Source organism: Symphalangus syndactylus, chromosome 3, assembly GCF_028878055.3.
Source record: "Symphalangus syndactylus isolate Jambi chromosome 3, NHGRI_mSymSyn1-v2.1_pri, whole genome shotgun sequence".
Taxonomy (NCBI): domain Eukaryota; kingdom Metazoa; phylum Chordata; class Mammalia; order Primates; family Hylobatidae; genus Symphalangus; species Symphalangus syndactylus.
The window spans coordinates 23,021,826-23,040,315 of NC_072425.2; the positions used below are offsets into that span (position 1 = coordinate 23,021,826).

At 46.4% G+C, this 18,490-nt stretch overlaps 1 protein-coding gene across 12 annotated transcripts in view; it reads left to right on the forward strand.

The window, feature by feature from the left end:
* Positions 1-18,490, forward strand: part of TTLL11 (tubulin tyrosine ligase like 11) — a 290,392-nt gene that overhangs the window by 233,566 nt on the left and 38,336 nt on the right. For 10 of the 12 annotated variants that reach the window (XM_055271228.2, XM_055271234.2, XM_055271229.2 and 7 more), the window contains 2 exons: positions 1,873-2,124; positions 12,220-12,326. In XM_055271228.2, coding sequence (XP_055127203.1) covers positions 1,873-2,124; positions 12,220-12,326 — 359 coding nt within the window. Of the gene's footprint in view, positions 1-1,872; positions 2,125-12,219; positions 12,327-17,111; positions 17,450-18,490 lie in introns of those variants that run through there. The other 2 variants (XM_055271230.2, XM_055271231.2) reach the window with 2 other exon arrangements.

Sequence of the window (18,490 nt, forward strand, 5' to 3'; positions counted from 1 at the left end):
GGATGAAGAGAGGACCGTTCGTATAGGGCTATCACGCATGTTGGTTTGCTGTTGAATTTAAACGCACTTACAGGTTACAAAGCATTATAACCTTGATATGTTAAGGCTTACGTTGCAAACTTTTCCAATTCAACGGATTCAATGAAACTTTCTCAAACACCAAGTGTGTTTCAGGTCTTATAGAAATAGGAGTGAAGTTTCTATATGAAGTAGATGTAGGCCTTCAATGAGCTCACAAAATGATGAGACAGACTGGCATGTAAACCAATGCAGTGCAGGCATGACAAAGCAAACAAGGAAGCAGGTCCAAGGAATGGGGATGAGGCATGAGAGAGAGGCACCTGTGTGGTCGAGAAGCCATCTCAGCTGGTTTTGAAAGTGGAACAGAAGTGTGCCAGGCGGCCACGGCCAGAGGAAAGCAGGCACAAAGACACCCAGATGGCCCAACCTGGGCACTGATGGTGTGCTTGCTTGGAAATGAAAGCAGTGGGCATGAGGACATTTAATTTGGAGTAGAGAACAGGCCTTGGTACCATTAACAGCACCACGTCTCAGTACCACGAGACGTCATCCTAACTTTCTTGGATTAGTCAACCAGGCAGCATTTACTGACCATGTATAACATGCTCAAGGTTCTGTCTCAGGAATGAACACAACAGGTGGGAGAGGGTTACACCTGGCCCCAGATCCCGACAGGATAGGACCCAGGAGCGGGAACTGAGCTACAGTTGCAGAGAGGGCCTTTGAGTGTGGAAGGGAGCTGGGTGTCCAAGGAGCACGGAGTCTCCGGTTCCAGGGCAGGCCAGTGAGTGGGAGGTTGGGAGGAGCAGCGCTCAAGGCTTGGGCTGGAACAGTGTGCCTGGCTGGGGGGATGTTTGGAAATGAGGAGGCCCGGGAAGAACTCGGGAAGGGCCTCAAGTGCCAGAATGAGCAGTACAGACTCAAGAGTCCTCTGTGGTTTTAGCAAGTAAGTGACTCAGCCAGGTTGGCCTAAAAAGAGGTGACTCAGGTGCCAGTTTGGAGGATGGATCTATGGATGGGCAAAGCCAGACGCAGGAGGGCCTTTGCTACAGTCCAGGCAGGGGCAGAGAAGGGGTTGGCTTCAGGACTAAGGAGGGAGAACGAGCTGAGGAGGAGTCGGCATTTATTCTATGCTTTCCTGTTGGGTAACTGGCAGATGATTTTGACATTCAAGGACATAGGAGACATAGATTTGGGGTGGGGGGAATAATATGTAGGTCTAAGGTGAGAAGAACATTCTGAGCTAGAGGTGCATATTTAAGAGTTATTAGCTGCTAGTTTTCTTGAATATCAAAATAATTTCTGAATAAAATATCCAGACTAAGGAATCACTACTCTATAATCATTTTTTGTATGAATTCCAAATTTAAAAAAAACAGTTAAGCCAGAAATATGATTGTTTCTGTTCCTAGAATTTGGTAGCTGATGCATCTTTGCAAATTGTTCGTTGAACTGTGTTCTGGCTTCTTGCCAGTCCTCAATGAGATTTTCATATTTCTTAATTATTCAATTACTACCCATAAGTAAGAGTTTGAAATCAAACCCAGACTGCTACATAATAGAATATTCCCTTGAATCATGAGTACAGTAAAGGAAGGTTTTCATACTGGGAAACCAGGATGGTGGAAGGAGGAAGGACACATTTCTAGCCGTGGCTCTGCCTTGGTTTCACGTCCTGGCTTGGCTATGTGCTAGCTGTGTGAGCTTGGGCAGGTCACTTCTCTGTGGTCAGTCTTGCTGTCTGTAAAATAAAAATATTGGTAATGCTGCCTCCCGAGGAGGTTGTAAATCTCAAGTAAAGGAGAAACTGAAAGGGAAAGTGTTATATCATTAATTCTTTGTGTGCTTCAGGTCTCAGCAGCTTGAAAAACCGTTCGCTGGAAAGGAAGATGCTTTGGACGGCGAGCTGACCAGTGCTCCAGACTGCAACGCCAACCCCGAAGCCCACCTGCCTTCCATTTGCCTCAAGCAGGTGTTCCCCAAGTACGCAAAACAGTTCAACTATCTGCGCCTGGTGGACAGGATGGCAAATTTGTTTATCCGGTTCCTGGGCATCAAGGGGACAATGAAGTTGGGGCCAACAGGCTTTCGTACCTTCATAAGGTCAGTGAGAACAGCCCCCTCTGGCTTGGGCTTTGGGCCGGGTGGAGTCCAGTCTCACATCTGGCTGGTGGGTCTCCCTGACTGCGCTCGGGAGAATCTGTGGTGCTGGGTCAGTACCCCATTTGAGCTTGGATTAGCCTAGTGGCTGGCACATGGTAGACTCTCATTTGTTGAGCGAATTAATGAATATGATGGATGTGACAGCATTCGCAACCTTATGTTCATGATTAAAAAACAACTCTGTGCCTACCTTGAGCTGAGTCCTGAAAACGCATATTAATAATAGCCCCTCGGAGTCAGGCACACCTTGCGCTTCTTAAACCAGTCTTCTCCCAGGGGTGCATGGCTGTGTGTTTGGCGTTCATGAAGCCACAACAGAGAAGCAAGGCACATCTTTCCAAAGTGTCAGTTTCAGGAGGGAAAAGTTAAATAATTCAGCTGATAAATATTTTACTACATTTGTTCTAATATAAAAATAACATGGCTATATTATAGAGTATAATGCAAAATTTGCATGAATTTTCAAGATAAAACATGAGATAAGGAAATCATATCTTTGCTGCAGCCTGCACAGTAAGCAATTGCCACTTGGTTTCCTGAGGTAACACATTAATTTCCCTCTACCCTGTGGGGGCACTTTGGGGCAATACAGCGGCATTTACTGGCTTCCAGGGCAAGTAACCTTAAGGCAAGTCAAAGAGCACCCCTAAACCTCAATAAGTCCATCCTGTAAAATGAGGATAAAGCTGCGTGTGCCCTACAATAGTGTGTGTCATGTTAGTTGAGATTGCATAGAAACATCTAGCATATGGTAAGTGATCAATAAATGTCAGTTTATTCTTACAAGATTAAAAGAATTCTATGAAATTATATGTATATTTATATATAATTTATATAGATCTATATATGGTCCTACACAGAGTCTCGATCAAAGAAGGTTCCCACTAAGTATGTGTTAATCTAGTAACTCCAGATCCCTTTAACAAATACGAACGGGCGACAACAGTGAATTATTCCTTAGCAATTAATTGTATCCTGTACACCTCAAGGAGTATGTCTGCTAGCACTCAATATTGCTGTTGTTTTTCCTGTCACTGATTTTAATATTTTTGTCTTGCACCTCAAAGTCATGCTTTTCACAGCTTTATTCACTAAAATAATTAGAAGTCTTGAGTGGGAAACCACTTTTGTCAAAGACTTGTCTCCAAAGAAGTTTTATAAATTCTAACTCTAGCCCTCTGCTATTCCTGACAGGATGGTACACAGAAGTATTGGCCTGAATTTTGCCGTTTCAGTACACCTGAAGTAGTACTTTTGCATGGTGACTTTGAGAAGGGCTTTGTGTTAGTTTCAGGGGGTAGGGCAGGGTGGAGGAGGGAAGCCCAGTGGAAAGAGGACAGGCTTTGGGATTAGACCGGTCTGGCTTCAGAGCCAAGTACGTTACGTCATAGCTGTGTGGCTTTGGGCAAATTCCTTATCATCTCTGCACTCAGTTCTGTCATCTGCAAAATGGGAACAATCATCCCTGCCCTGCAGGATTGTTGGGAGGTTGTGATGATATATCATAAAGCAGCTGGCCTGATGCCTAGTTCATAGGAGCTGCTTGTTCAGTGGGAGTCTTCTGATTGTTATTTCCATCAGGCAGTGGGAATTTTCAAAAAAGTCAATAGGCACATGTTATTATTTGCACTGAAAAGACTGCCTGACATGATACTCTCTGACTCATTTAGGAATTACATTTGGCTTTCAGTAATAGGTAACCATCTACGAATGGCTTAAATAGTAACTTTCTTTCATGTAACAGGAACTTTTGCGGTGGGGGTTCTAGAGCCGGTTAATGACTCCACAGGATGATCCGTGTTCCACTTTCTGTCTTTTTGCTCATCCATCCTAAGTGCATACTTCCACTTCAGTGTTGTCTTATGGTCACAAGAGGGCTGCTCAAAATCCAGCCAACATGGTTGAGTTCCAGGCAGAAAGGGGAAGAAGGGGAGGAAGAAAAAAGGCCTCTACAGATGAATTAGATCTCTTTCAAAGCTTTCCTGGAAGCTGCATTTAGTGACTTCCACTTCCATCTTACTGGCTACCACCGTCTGCATAGGAAGCTGGGAAATAGAATTATTCTAACAGTGCATAGTGCTATCCCATTATAGTGAAAAAGAGAAGGAAGAGAACAGATAGGTAGGCAGGCTCTGTCCCTTTGTGATTCCTGGACCTTGTAACATAAGGAAGCAGCTCAGTGACAGAGGCCCCAGGTCATGAGGACACTTAGGGCACTGTGGAAGTTATTTGGGAGAATGATGAGATTGAGCAAGCTGGGGTGCTTCTGTCAGCATAAGACATCTGTGGGCACAGATCTCTGGAGCAAAGGCAGAAGCTTCCTTGGCCCTCCCCAGCCTTTGCACCATCACACAGAAGACTCAATTCAAGATCAGAGAACATGAAGGAATGGCTTGGCTTCATGTGGATGACATCTTGGGAGTTGCAGGGAACCCTGGTCCTATGAGATCTGTTCTAGCTCAAAGTTATGCTGTAAAGGATTATGTCTGGTTTAACCTAACAACTGTTCCTGAGCACCTGGTAGCCATGGGACATTCAAAGGCAAATAATGGGACCCTGCCTGCCCTCAAAGGACTGTCAGTCTAACAGATAGCATGCAGTGAACACATCATTAAATGCAATGTTTTGGTAGAGTCACAGGGCGGTAGCTCATGGACTCCCCAGCAGGGTGGCATTCAGAGTGCTACAAGTACAGAACGAGGGAAGCTTCCTTTGCCTGGTGGAATCAAGGCAGGCTCCCGAGAGGAGGCAGGGTTTGGACTGGTAAAAGCAGGATTTTTCCAGGCAGCAGGGAGAGCCTGAGAATGGATGGCATGTATAGCCCAAATTTAGAAGTTAGAAAGGTTTATCATCTAGGCTAAATTGCTGGTAGAAACGGAAATGCTTCCTTTTTACTCCTAATAAAGTCCTACTCAAACAGAAGAGAGAGGAGGAGATTTGAAAAATTACTTATGGTAAGAATCACCGTCTCACTTGCCTACAGGTTAGGCAGGAAGCATCAACTATCACAGAGGGCTGGGTAGACAAGGTTGGGGAGGGAGGGCCAGCTGTGGCAAGCTGGAGAGCACATCCCGTGTCTAAAGCAAGGCTGCTCCTGGGCTCATATCACCAGAGCTTTTGATTTTTCAATCCTAAATATCTATATAAAATCTCAATACACATCTACAAATGTTGGCGATTTGAAAAATAATTTTAAATATGGTGGATTCAATGAAAGCATGACTGCCCATAGATACCATCGGTGGGTGACCTCTGGTATGAGAGGAAGGAGGTGCCTATTAAGAGGACTGCTATGACTCTTGAAAAGAAAGCGGAATTGAGAATGGTTCTAACCAAGAAGATTCCTAAAATGCTCTCAGATTGGAACCAGGCAAGGTCAAAAATATAGCCACAAATCTGTCTCTATGTGATAGGCTTTATGATTTTTCGCTCTTTTGCTCTCTACAATTAAGGGCGTTTGCATGAAAACCCAGGTTTTGTGACAGTAGAGACTATTAGGTCCTACAGCCATCATTCCCAATCAGTGGCCAAACTCATTAGGGAGCCATGGTGACCGTGACACTGAGAACCACTTCTTCAAGTGGGGACCAGGCAGTCAGTGCACAGGAACTCAAACTGAGCCCCTCTCCCTGTTCCCTCCCTTCCCAACAAATGTCTGTAGTAATTAAGAATGCAGGAAGAAATGGAGAAAGCATTGCACAACCATTAACAGGTTTTTCTTTTTCTTTTCTTTTCTTTCTTTTTTTTTTTTGAGACGGAGTCTTGCTCTTTTGCCCAGGCTGGAGTGTAGTGGTGCAATCTCAGTTCACTGCAACCTCCACCTCCCAGGTTCAAGTAATTCTCCTGTTTCAGCCTCCTGAGTAGCTGGGACTACAGGCGTGCACCACCATGCCCGGCTGATTTTTGTATTTTTAGTAGGGTCGGGGCTTCACCATATTGTTCAGGTTGGTCTTGAACTCCTAACCTCAGGTGATCCACTCGCCTCAGCCTCCCAAAGTGCTGGGATTACAGGTGTGAGCCAGTGCACCCGGCCGGATTTTTCTTTTTCAAATGTACCAGAAAATCCTAACAGCAACCTAATCATAAAAGATGATATTCTCTGCCTTTGATGACAGAGGGGGAAGCAAGGCCCCTTACGCTCCTATTCTAGAACATTCTAACACACAATCTAACTGCCTTTAGCTTTCTCTGCGTATGTTCAGTCTTGCCTGCTAAATTTAACAGCACGCATTTTCTCTTGCTAACAACTCTTCTCTCTCTCTGTTCCACTTTGGTTTAAATTTTGCTTCATTATGAATTAATAATATTTATGCCATATGTTAAATCGAACCAAGTGCCCTTCTCAGGAGCACTTTGAAAAAGACATATTCACTGGCGAGATATACACTCCTCTCAGCGCTCCCACGCAAATGGCAGAAGTTGAACTTGCTTTTCATCTGTTCTACCCACTCTCTCTCTCTCCAAGCTCCTTGAAGAGAACTAGAGGGAAGAAAATAATAAACACTCTGATTGAATTTATTTCCAGTGTCCATCTCTCATAATGTGCTGCATAGATCAGCAGTTTTTGGAGTGAATTATGCTAATGCCAGTCTGGCCATATTCTATTTTTCTTTTTCACCAAGAAATGAGAAATAATGAACCGTTCTTCTCTCGTCTGGACTTAACTCTCTCTAACCGGCTTTTCATGTCACTTCCTCAGGAGGCACATAATACTAGCACATATTACCATGAATTAAGTGCCTCTTTTCTTCTTTCTTTTTTAACATTTGATTTTATAATAATTGCTGGGGTGTGAAGCCACCTTTTTCCCCGAGAAATAGACATTATCTGATTGATTCTTCAGCTTGACAGCTTTCTTGGAGGGAGATGCATTTTTGTCATTCTCCTTCCATTGGATTACTGATTTGGGGGGCATCTATGTAATTCACGAAGGAAAATTTTTACAAATGTGTCCCACATCGGAATTGGACATCAATTTGCATATGCTCCATTTTTCATGATGGCAGCCCAGAAATTAAGCAGTTTGCCAAAACCAGGTTTATTTCTAGGAAATGCAGCAGCTTCTCTGTATCGCAAGCAGTTGCTTCATGTGAGGTTCTCCCACTGGGTGGCTTCTGATCCTGGGCCTCCTTTTGAATGAGGGGAAGGTTTTTCTTCCTTTCCCCTTTCCCCTTCCACTCCCTTTTATCATAAGGAGATATTAACATGCTTCATAATGGGTAGCTGCGGGGGGGCTTTATTCGCTGAGAGGCGACATGGTGTGTTAGAATGTTCTAGAATAGGAGCGTAAGGGGCCTTGCTTCCCCCTCTGTCATTAACTCCTCAGTGACTTTTATAATCTCCCCTGCTTCTGTGACAATCCCTTTCCAGCAATATTGCATGCCTTGGATATCAATGGCCTTTCAATGTCATACATTTTAAACTGGAGTTGCCTTCTTGCCGCCTTAGATGTTTAGGTAGTCTGGTTTTTAAAAAATAAATATTGATCATTTGTTAGCTTTCACATTATAGAATCCTCTCCAAAAGAAAAAAAAAAAGCTTCTTCTCTGCACAGAGAAGGATGAACACAAAAGAAATTCTATAAATAGGATTTTATGGAGTAGAAAAAGTTGGTTCCTAAATTTCCCATGAGATGTCAGTAGTTGTTAAGAGGAAATGAGAATGATCATTTCAAATCTTTCTATACTTGGACTCCTAATGAACTTAAATGATTTGTGATTCTCTCCCATCATATGTGCCCAAATTCCTTTGATTCTGGAAAAAAAAAAAAAAAAGACTATTTCTTCAAACTGGTTCCACATCAGAGAGGAAGGATGGGAACTGCCATTTGCCACTTCCCCATGTGTGCCAGGCACTGAGCTAGTCCTTAAAAGATCTTTGTGTGGTGAGCAGCCTTTTTCTCACTGTACAAACCGAAATTTCCTAATGTAGATGCAGAGAGCTTCCATGACTTGCACAAGGTTACGCAGCAAAGCCAAGATTCAAACTCATGTGCATTTGACTCCAAAGCTCATCTTTTCCATGTACATTTCTAACCTATCCTTTCCTAGAAACTTTTCTGGCTTCTCATGATACCCTATTTCCTGGAGTTTTCTTCCACTGAAGAATTTATCCTTCCACTCATTAGTCATTTGAAGAGCTGCATCCCCAGGCATAAGGGAAAACTATTCTCAATGATTAAGAGCCACATTTTTACCCCAGACTCTAAGATCACGTACAGTCTCTGAGAGCGGTATCCAACGCCCATTCAGCTCTTCATTGCTGTCCAAGCCCAGAATACTGCCTACACAGAGAGGGCACAAATAAATTCTCATTGAGTGGATAGATGGATGAAAAATTCATTCCAAAGTCTTGATATCTTGACTGTTGGAGTCATTCATTTCCTGTTTGAGTTTATTGAGAATGTTTGGTAACCACAGGGCAAATCCAAGCGCCCTGGTTGCTTAGCCCCAGCCCCATATCCCAAAGCTTGCAACAAGAGTGCTTTAGAGGCTCCAACCCTTCTGGTCCCTGGCCTGAGACCTGTTCTCTTGATTCCTGAATCCCTCCTGCAGCCCTGGACTGGGCCACCTCCCCACAGCTCCCAAGCCCACTACTCTGTCTTCCAAGGATGGACTAGATGTGAATTCCGGCTGTGTGACCTTGGGCAAGTCACGTCCCATCTCTTGAGCCTCAGCATACGCTTCATTGAAATGGGATCAGGAATACCACCCTCAAAGAATGGTTAAAATCCAGAGAGCTGATGAGCAAGAAAAGCCCTAGCATACAGATGGTGCCCAAGAAATGCCTACAGAATCAAGATTCTTTTAAGGCATTTGCATTTCCTGCCTACCGCAGCCAGCGTGGATCCCTCCTCTGTCCCAGTAGCAGATGTTGCAATCAACTATATTTGCAGGCATCACTAGGGAGGAAGAGTTACCTTGGAAAGGGAATAAACGGAGAATTTCTTTGGTAAATTACGGCTCCTCCTAAAGGTTTGACACTTCTATTTTCTACCTGTCAGAAAAAAAATAACTATATACCAGTGGTCAGTTTGTTTTCCCTTTTAATACTCCATTAACCCACAGAGCAAGCTAGGCAGCGCTGCTGACTTATGGAAGAGCAGGTAGCCCAGAGGACACTGATATGATAATTAGAGGACACTGTGGCTGTTCCTAATGAAGCTTTGTAAATTAGCAATGCAGGCTGTTCGAATACCCTGGGAGAGACTGGAACATCGTCCCCCACAGAAACCAGTAGATAGCTGTCTTGGTGACAAGTGACGTGAAAACCTCTGCGTCCATTGACATGTGGTTACTGGGGCTCAGTAACTGTGTGCTGATGTGCTTTGAAGTCTGCCACCGTGACTTGTGATTGAAATACGGAGCAGGAGCCAGGAGGAAGCAGGATGTGCATTGATGACCTGGGAAATACAGGCGGGAAGAAAGGAAGGGAGGAGGGAGGAAGGGGGCAAGAAAGTGTGCTGGCATAGAAGGAGCACCAGGCTCATCTGGGCACCATGCGGGGCACACGCCCAGCCACCGTCGTTAGGGATGTGCTTGGGTTTGGAGAGGGGCCTCTGATGCCCAAACCCTGCTTGCCAATCAACCCCTCCCCTGTCCGGTCCCTAACAGAGCTATTCACACAAGGGATAATGACAAATGGGAAATCAAAGAGCCACTTCATCATTAGCTGAGGCAGTGGATGTGGATTCGTTTGAAAAGTTGAAAGCAGCATTGAATGTAGTTCAGCCAACCTGACAGCTGGCCCAGAGGCCTAGCTTTCAGGATTCCCTGGACAAATCCAGCCTGCCTTGGGACAGGCCTCTCAGCACGATCCCATCCAGGGCAGGGGTGCACCTGGACAAGCCAAGGGCTGCTTCCAGTCTGAAGAGAGAGCCCAAGCCCTGTACACAGACATTCCAACTGGTGTACTCCATTTCTCCAGAACGGGCAGGGTCACTCACTGAAAGGTTGGCTCCAGGCAGCCTCTGGGGTGAGATGGCTCTAGATCTAGAGGAAGAAAAGGGAAAAGGGGAGAGTTGGGGAAGGGAACTCACAATTGCTGTGGGCCTACCAGGTGCCAGGCACCATGCTGGGTTCTTGGCATGTACTCACAACCATGTGGGCAGGTATTATTATCTTCATTTTAGAGCCCAAGAAATAAAAGCACAGAAGGTTTAAGTAAATTCCCCACAGTCACACAGCTAGAAAAGATTCTAGTCAGGATTTAAATCCTAATCTGTCTGACGCCTAAATCATGCTCTTTTCGGCATACCAGACTGTCCTCCCCTCCATATTTCCAGACCAAAAAAAAAAAAAGGCTGGGGAGGGGTAGGAGGATTCTAAACACCCCTGCTGTGGCATGGACAGGGAGCACCAATGCTGACATCAGACTGAAAACCTGCTTGCTGTGGCCTCCTCCCTGCACCTAAACAAGTGGAGCATCCAAAGCTCAGAGGCCCGCCCCCCACAGTCCTCCTGTCAATTCCAGGTGACTCCCCTAAAGTCAGGAACAAGGAACCTCCCCAGCAACGCTGTGTCAGCCCACACACAGCAGCGAGGACCCAACCTGTGCTATTCTCCTTTATAAATCTGGGGTTTAGTTTGGCTGATTCAGGGCTTATGTAGAATCTTCAGGTGACAGATTAAGATGGGTAAAGTACAGAAGCCTTGAGCCCTTGTCCATAGATTTGTCCTCAGGGACTCATCTGGTGAGCATTTCCACTGGGAAATTGCTTCTGGACAGTAGTGATGGCTTCAGCCTGTACTGTTGACATGCTGTCATCCTTGGGTCATCTGAGCATGACGCCGTCAGCTGCCTGGACACTCCAGGAGAGGGCAGTGCCGAGGGCCTAGCTTCCCCTCCTCCTTCTGGAGACTAAGAGATATGAAGATGAGGACACGTTGCTGGGGGTATTTCTTGATATGTGGAGTTCGTTCTCTTTTGGAGCAAGCAGGGACCCACATTGCTGTGTAAGGTCAGGCTGACATGCAATGACTATAATAAAGACCACCTGTTTTATAGATGAGGACAGCGAGACTCAGGAAGGTGAAATGTTTTAACCAGGGCCATGCAGCTTCCAAGTGGCAGAGCCAGGCTATAACTCAAGACTTGCTCTCCTGGCCAGGCACAGTGGCTCACGCCTGTAATCCCAGCACTTTGGGAGGCCGAGGCGGGTGGATCACCTGAGATCAGGAGTTCGAGACCAGCCTGGCCAACATGGTGAAACTCCGTCTCTACTAAAAATATAAAAATTAGCTGGGCACCTGTAATCCCAGCTACTCAGGGGACAGAGGTAGGGAGAACTGCTTGAACCCAGGAGGCAGAGGTTGCAGTGAGCTGAGATTACATTACTTCACTCCAGCCTGGGCGACAGAGCAAGACTCTGTCTCAAAAAAAAAAAAAAAAAGACTTGCCTTGCTTTTCTAAAGTTCTTGCTCTTTCCAGCCTGTTAGACCCCTAACTAACCAAATGGCTGAACTTACAGGAACCCGAGGATCTAACCTCACTTACGTCACTGCCTTCTCTCGCATGGCTCCATGCCAGTCACCCTGCAGTAGTTCCAGCTGTGATAAGGGAGTACATTCCAGACCCGGAACATAATCCAAACAAAGACAATGTCAGTCAGTTCAGGCTGCCAGAACAAAAACGCCACAGCCTGAGTGGCTTAAACAACAAACATTTATTTCTCATGGTTCTGGAGGCTGGGAAGACCAAGATCAAGGTGCTGGTAGATCTGGTGTCTGGTGAGGACTCACTTCCTGGTTTGCAGATGGCTGCCTTCTTCTATGTTCACATGGTGGAGAGTAGACAGGAGGCAAGCTCTCTAGTGTCTCTTCCTAGAAGAGCACTAGTCCCATTCCCAAGGGCTCCACCCTCACGGCCTAATCACCTGTCAGAGGCCCTACTTCCTAACACCATCACATTGGAGGGATAGGATTTCAACCTATGGATTTGGGGAGGACAAACATTCAGCCCCTAACAGGAGTGGAGGAGAGATAGACAGGACAGGTTTCAGGATGGCAGTGACATATCACTTCCCATTGTTGGCAGGAGCTGCAAACTCAGCAGCAGCAGCCTGTCCATGGCTGCCGTGGACATCCTCTACATTGACATCACACGGAGGTGGAACTCCATGACCCTGGACCAGCGGGACTCAGGTACCTGACAAATGCCTCTGCCATGGCCTGTGGGGGTCCTGACAGGTGTGGGTGGTATATTTTCTGTTCCTTCTTGTCAAGGGTTCAGATGGGGGAAGAAGATGATGCCATCAGATCTAGACATCATCCCAGGGATTGAGCTGAATTTAAATGAGGGAGCACTGTCTGCTACCAAATTCTTATGCCACCGTTAGCATTCCTTGCCTTTGCTTAAGGCTCAGATTCCATCCATACTGGGAACACTCAGTTATTCATTCATTTGTTCACCCCTCACACACATTTCCTGAGCATATGCTGGGCCCAGCCTTGGGTGGGCTGGAGGGTATAGTGCTTGGTTCTCATCCTGAAAGAATTCACTGTAGCATTGGGAGGCAGATGAGAAAATGCCGCTAGGTAGTAGGGTGGCTGGCTGGGAGGGAGAGAAGCTCAGAGAAGCTATCCAGGAACCCAGGGGAGGAGGTCCTCATCCAGGGAGGGCCAAGGAAGACTTCAGGAGAAAGGGTGTATGGGATCAGCTGGTGAACAGGACTGGGACAGACACTCTGGCAGGGCTATTGCCTGGCCTTGGCATGGACACAGGAGAGGCTGTTGAGCTTAGACCATACCAAGCAGCCCAGATGGGCTGGAGCAAAAAGGGATGTGAGAAGCAGTGGAGATGGGATTATGGGAGCTGTCAAAGCCTTGAATGCCACACAAGAAAATTTGATCTTGATCCTCTAGGTTCTGTGGTGAAGGGTTCTGTGAGAAGAACCCACCTTTAGGTGGATGAGTTTCCTGTCTTTTTTTCTCACAGAGGGTGTTTCTCTCTCTCTCTCTTTCATTTTTTGTTTGTTTGTTTGTTTGTTTTTGAGACGTAGTCTCACTCTGTTGCCCAGGCTGGAGTGGTTGCAGTGGCAAGATCTCAGCTCACTGCAACCTCCGCCTCCCAGGTTCAAGCAGTTATCCTGCCTCGGCCTCCCAAGTATCTGGGATTACAGGTGCAAGCCACGATGCCCAGCTAATTTTGTATTTTTTTTTTCAGTAGAGATGGAGTTTCACCATGTTGGCCAGGCTGGTCTTGAACTCCTGAGCTCAAGTGATACGCCTACCTTGGCCTCCCAAAGTGCTGAGATTACAGGCATGAGCCACTGCGCCCAGCCCAGAGGGTGTTTTTCTAAAAAAATTATAATAACCATAACTGATATTTGTACAGCTCATCACAAAACTTCCAGGTCCTTTCATGCATATTTCCTCATTAAATGTCCCGGTGAACCAGTGCAGTAGGCATTATGAGTCTCATTTCACAGACGAGTAAACTGCAGCTCAGGTGACACAGATCACACAGGAACTGTGAGCCCGCAGCACCCTGGCACCCACGCCACCCCCTCTTCTGGCTGCCTCCCTCCAAAAGGGACACACAGAAGGGAGGCACCGGGTCGTGAGGAGTGGGGCAGCTTGCTCCTGTGAGTCTGTGGAGAGGACATGAAGTCAGGTTGGGAGATCCAGATTAGAATTGATTATGCCATTTCCTGCCCATGGCAGCTTGAAGAGTCATTCCACCTCCTTATCTCCAGTTCCTCATCTGTAAAATGGTGCCAACAATCTCTGCTCTCCAGGGTGGCTCTGAGGTCTTTGGAGTCCTCGCTGATGGTGCAAGGCAGTTTATCTTATTAGTGGACACCCCTTGGGGAGAATCCTGGGGGCAGTCTGCCTGGCAGCTGCTGCACCCCTAGCCAATCCTGCCCTACACCCATGTGGGCCAGAAACTTCCCAACTACAGAGATGCAGCCGGTCCTTCCTACAGGGCACTGGCGCTCAGACATCATTTGCTGTTTGGCTTTGTGTTTAGTAATGATGCTCCTGGCTGCCAGTTCTTGGCCAATTCTTATATGCCAAGCACTCTGCAGGCACTTTACATGTGCAGCACCGGCTAGAATTCTCCTAGAGGTAGATATGATTATCTCCATTGTGCGGAGGAGGAAACTGAGGCCTAGAGAGACATGACTGGTGGATAAGGTTCAAACACCAATCCACCCTAGCCCCTTCCAGGTTGCCTTCTCCTACTTACTGGTCCTAGAGTGAGACGACCACCGAGCTCCCTGCAGCTCCCCTTTCTTTAAGTCAAAAGCAAAACCCAGGAAATAGCAGCAGTCATTGAATCAACAAGGTGAGTGCCTCTATCACATCTCTGCAGTTGGCAGCTCCCTTACAGCCCTCCCTGGCAACCAGGAGAGGCGTGAGATGGAGCGTCTTTGGGAGAAGTAGGCAGATTAATTATCATTTCAAGGACTGAGAGTGCTCATGTGACAATCGAGCAGCGGCACTTTCTGCTGACACCTTCAGAAAGCAAAGAAGTGTTTGCTCTGTGAGCTGAATGTGCGGAGTCATCCAGGATCCCACGGAGGGGGCCAGATGAGGGGGTGGGGGTAGCAGTGGAATTATTAAATATTGAAATTGATCAGGAGTAGCAGCAGGAAGCTATTTATCATGTTTTATTGCTGCAAACTAGCATTACCATCTGGCCCATTGTTAATTCTGAGTAGTTTTTCATGTTTTGTTTGCCTCTTAAATTGCTCCCAGTAAGCGGAATGCACAGGGGCTGTCCACAATTCAAGCTCGGGTGAAGTTTTCTGGGGTCTGCCAGGGTTTCTGTATTCTGCTGAGCAAGCTATAGAAATGAGAAAAATACTTATTTTTAGCACATACGGATAAGCAAATTCAGGGCTGGGATCTCCCAGGCCCTTCGCCAGACCTCAGCCCCCGACTAGGTTAAATAGTCATCACCAGGTGGAATAGTAACAGGGGCAGTTTTGCGATTACTTCATTTGTGCATATATCGCTGCAAATTCTCACGCCAGGCCTTCAAGGTGGGCAACAGCACCCTCTTTTACAGATGAGCACCCTAAGGTTCCAAGAGCAAAAGTGACTTGTCTAAACTCCCACAGCCAGGGAGCAGCAAAGGAAGGCAGTATTTGAACTCAGGCCTCCTACCTCCTCGACCAGGGTGCTCTACCCCCATCCAGGGCTATACCAAGCAGTGCTTGTTCACTTAAGTGATACAGAGGAGGCAGGGCTCATGAGGCAGGAGTCAGAGGGGACGGCAGCAGCAGGAGGATAAAAGTCAACTCACAGGGCCTGCTGGGAGGACAGAACCAGAGCAGAGAGGGTGCCTGTCCAACCTCCTGTCTCCCTTTCCTCCATCCTCTGAGTTTTCATCACTCCTGGAAGGAAATAGTAGGGCCTGGGGGTCTAGGAAGTGGGCCTGGGCATGAAAGCCACACATGGGAAGCCTTCTGTGCCCTTGGTCTCAGGAGCCACTGCTGGTGCCAGCCAGGGCCCAGTTCTTGCCTCCTTCTCAAGGCTGGTCCAAGCCCCTGATTCTCAAGGAGAGGGGCATCTGGTGACAGCCACCTTCTTAGGACTATTCAGGAAGCTGCTGAGTAGCAAAAGGAGAAGTCTGTGGTTGAGTGGTCGTTCTTCCTTTTGCCAAGTGTCAGCAGAAAGACCAGAGGGTCTTCTTTTCTTCCCTCCATGGTGTGGAGCCAAGAGGTTTGAGGCCCTCAGATCCAGTTAGGTACTGGCTGGAGGTGTGGGTGCCGTGCTGAGGGAGACAGCTTTCCCCATCCCACAGCTGCTGGGGGCTGAAAAGAAAGAAGCCTGTGAAGGATGATAGAGCCTGGGTTCTCACGCTCAAAGAACACATACTCATTCATTCATTCATCCACTCAACTAACAGCTAGTGAACGTGTTACCAGGTATTGTGCCCTGCAGGGATATAAAGATAAATTAGGTACAGATCCTGTCCTCTTAAGGAAAAAAAAGAGACCATTTACTGAACATTTATATGGGACAGAAATAAAAAATGCTTGCTATGAATTACCTCATTTACTTCTCACACCATCCTGTGAGATAAGCATTGTTATTCCCATTCAACAGATGAAAAACCTGAGCCTCAAAGAGGTGAAATTACACAGACACATCAAGTATTACAGTGGGGGCCAGTAGCAGTGGCTCATGCCTGTAATCCCAGCACTTTGGGAGGCTGAGATGGGAGGATTACTTGAGGCTAGGAGTTCAGGACCAACCTGAGCAACATAGCAAGACCGCATCTCTATAAAAAACTTAAAAATTCACCAGGCATGATGGCACTTGCCTATAGTCCCAGCTACTTGGGAAGCTGAGGCAGGAGGATTGCTTGCACCCAAGAGTTCAAGGCTGCAGTGAGCTACAATTGTGCCACTGCAATCCAGCCTGGGTGACAGAGAGAGATCCTGCCTCTAAAAAATAAATTACAGTGGGGACCCTAGTATTTGAATAAAAACCAGTCTAACTTCAGTGTCTGCTGCCCTTTCCATTATACCCAGTGCTCTCAGTCACAAATGAATATGACATACATTTGACGATTGCAATAGTATACGACCAGAGCTATCATGGGGGGAAGCAACAGAGGAGGGTTGCTGTGAGGGTTAAGATAGAATGCATACAAGGCACGTAGCATGCCGTGACCCAGAAAAGCTACCCACTGTGCATTCTGTATCCTCGAGGGCCTAGCACATGGCCTAGAACATGCAAAGCATCTCGCCCAGTGCCCAGTTAATGTTTGATGAGCGGACGAATGCAAAAATAAAAGATGCCCTCCATCCTCAAAGCAGGGAGTCCTGAGTGTGAGGACCGTGGCTCAGAGTAGAGGTGGTCTCTTTGACAGGGTCTCCCTCCCCTCCTCTGAGTGCCCAGTTGGACTGGATCGTCACCCATACCCAGTGCCTGCTGCGTCAAAGTGCTAAAGCATCTTCCCCTCTCCCGAAGCCAGCCAGACCTTCCTTCTGCCGTTATAAGACTTTGGTGCCCACTGAAGGGGTTAACCAGATCCCTGATGCTTGAGACCCTTATGAACAAAAATAACCTGCAAAAGGAGACCTTGCTATTGAAATGGAGAAGAAAAAATGGTGCTTAAAATAATTAGGAAAAAATAAAAACTAGTGAGAAAAAGCATGCACATGATGAAATCTAAAACTCAAATAATTCGTTTAAATAAGTTTGCTTTTGATTGTTTGTTTTGTGTTTTATTAGACCTCAGGTGCATAGAATTAGATTAACCATCACCCATCACCCTTGGTCCATGAGACACTTCCATCATGATCCACGCGTGGCCTACTTTTATTTAGTTAGCTTTTTAAATTAGCTATTTTTAATAATGGAATAAGCATTCGCAAACTCATGACTCAAAACAAAAGCTAGGACTTGACAGTGACCTGCATCTAATATGTGGCTCTCCCCACCTAAGGAACCCTCCCCATCTGCACCCTGGGTTCATCATTCCCCAAATAGGCTCACCTTCACCTCTGTCAGAATGTCAATGGCTCTTCAAGAGCTTGATGGAATTTAGTAACATGTAGCTTATGCTCTCCAGCATGCCAATGTAATTGTCATTAAAAAAAAAAGATAAGAATTTTAATTTTCACTTCTAGAATTTCCAGCAGGACACAGAACACTAAATGAGGATGTTATCAGCAAAACTGGGATGTCGTAGCCCTCAAGTAGCTCTCTCATTGCCCAGAATCAAATAAAGAAACAAATTTGTCAGTGAAGATGCATTTATTTCACGTAAATTGCACAGGAGCTCCTTCTTATCATGGAGACTTTGCCCTCACCTCTTTCCAGAGTGGAATTTCACATCTCCGTGGTAAGAGATGAGGACAGCATCAAGATTAGGCAATTAAAGGCAAAATCATGGTGTCAGCTGTGAGAGACAAACATTTACTCGCAAAGGTAACATTTGAGCTGGGCAGCCAAGAATCCTGTCCCGGTCCTAACAAAAGACCAACATCTGGGGGCTTCTGGACTTTGTTTACTTCAAAGCCAGATGTTTTTGCTATTTTAAGATATAAGCTAAAGGTCCCTTTCAGTAACCAAAGGGAACATGAGAGCAAAGGAATTAAAAACTGACTGTGGAGTCTTCCCCACGTCCCCTTCCCATGAGAGCTCAAACACCACACACCCCTTGCTTGGAGAGGGAACTCTAAGAATGGCATTGTTTATTATCTGACATATGCGGAGTGCTCTTTGACCAAAATAAGAAACATTTCTTCCACTGCTTGGTGAGCTGCATGTCTGCCTCCTGAGATACATGTCCGCCTCCGGGGGCTGCCTCGGGTTGACTTGCTATATACCCAAAGCCACAGGCT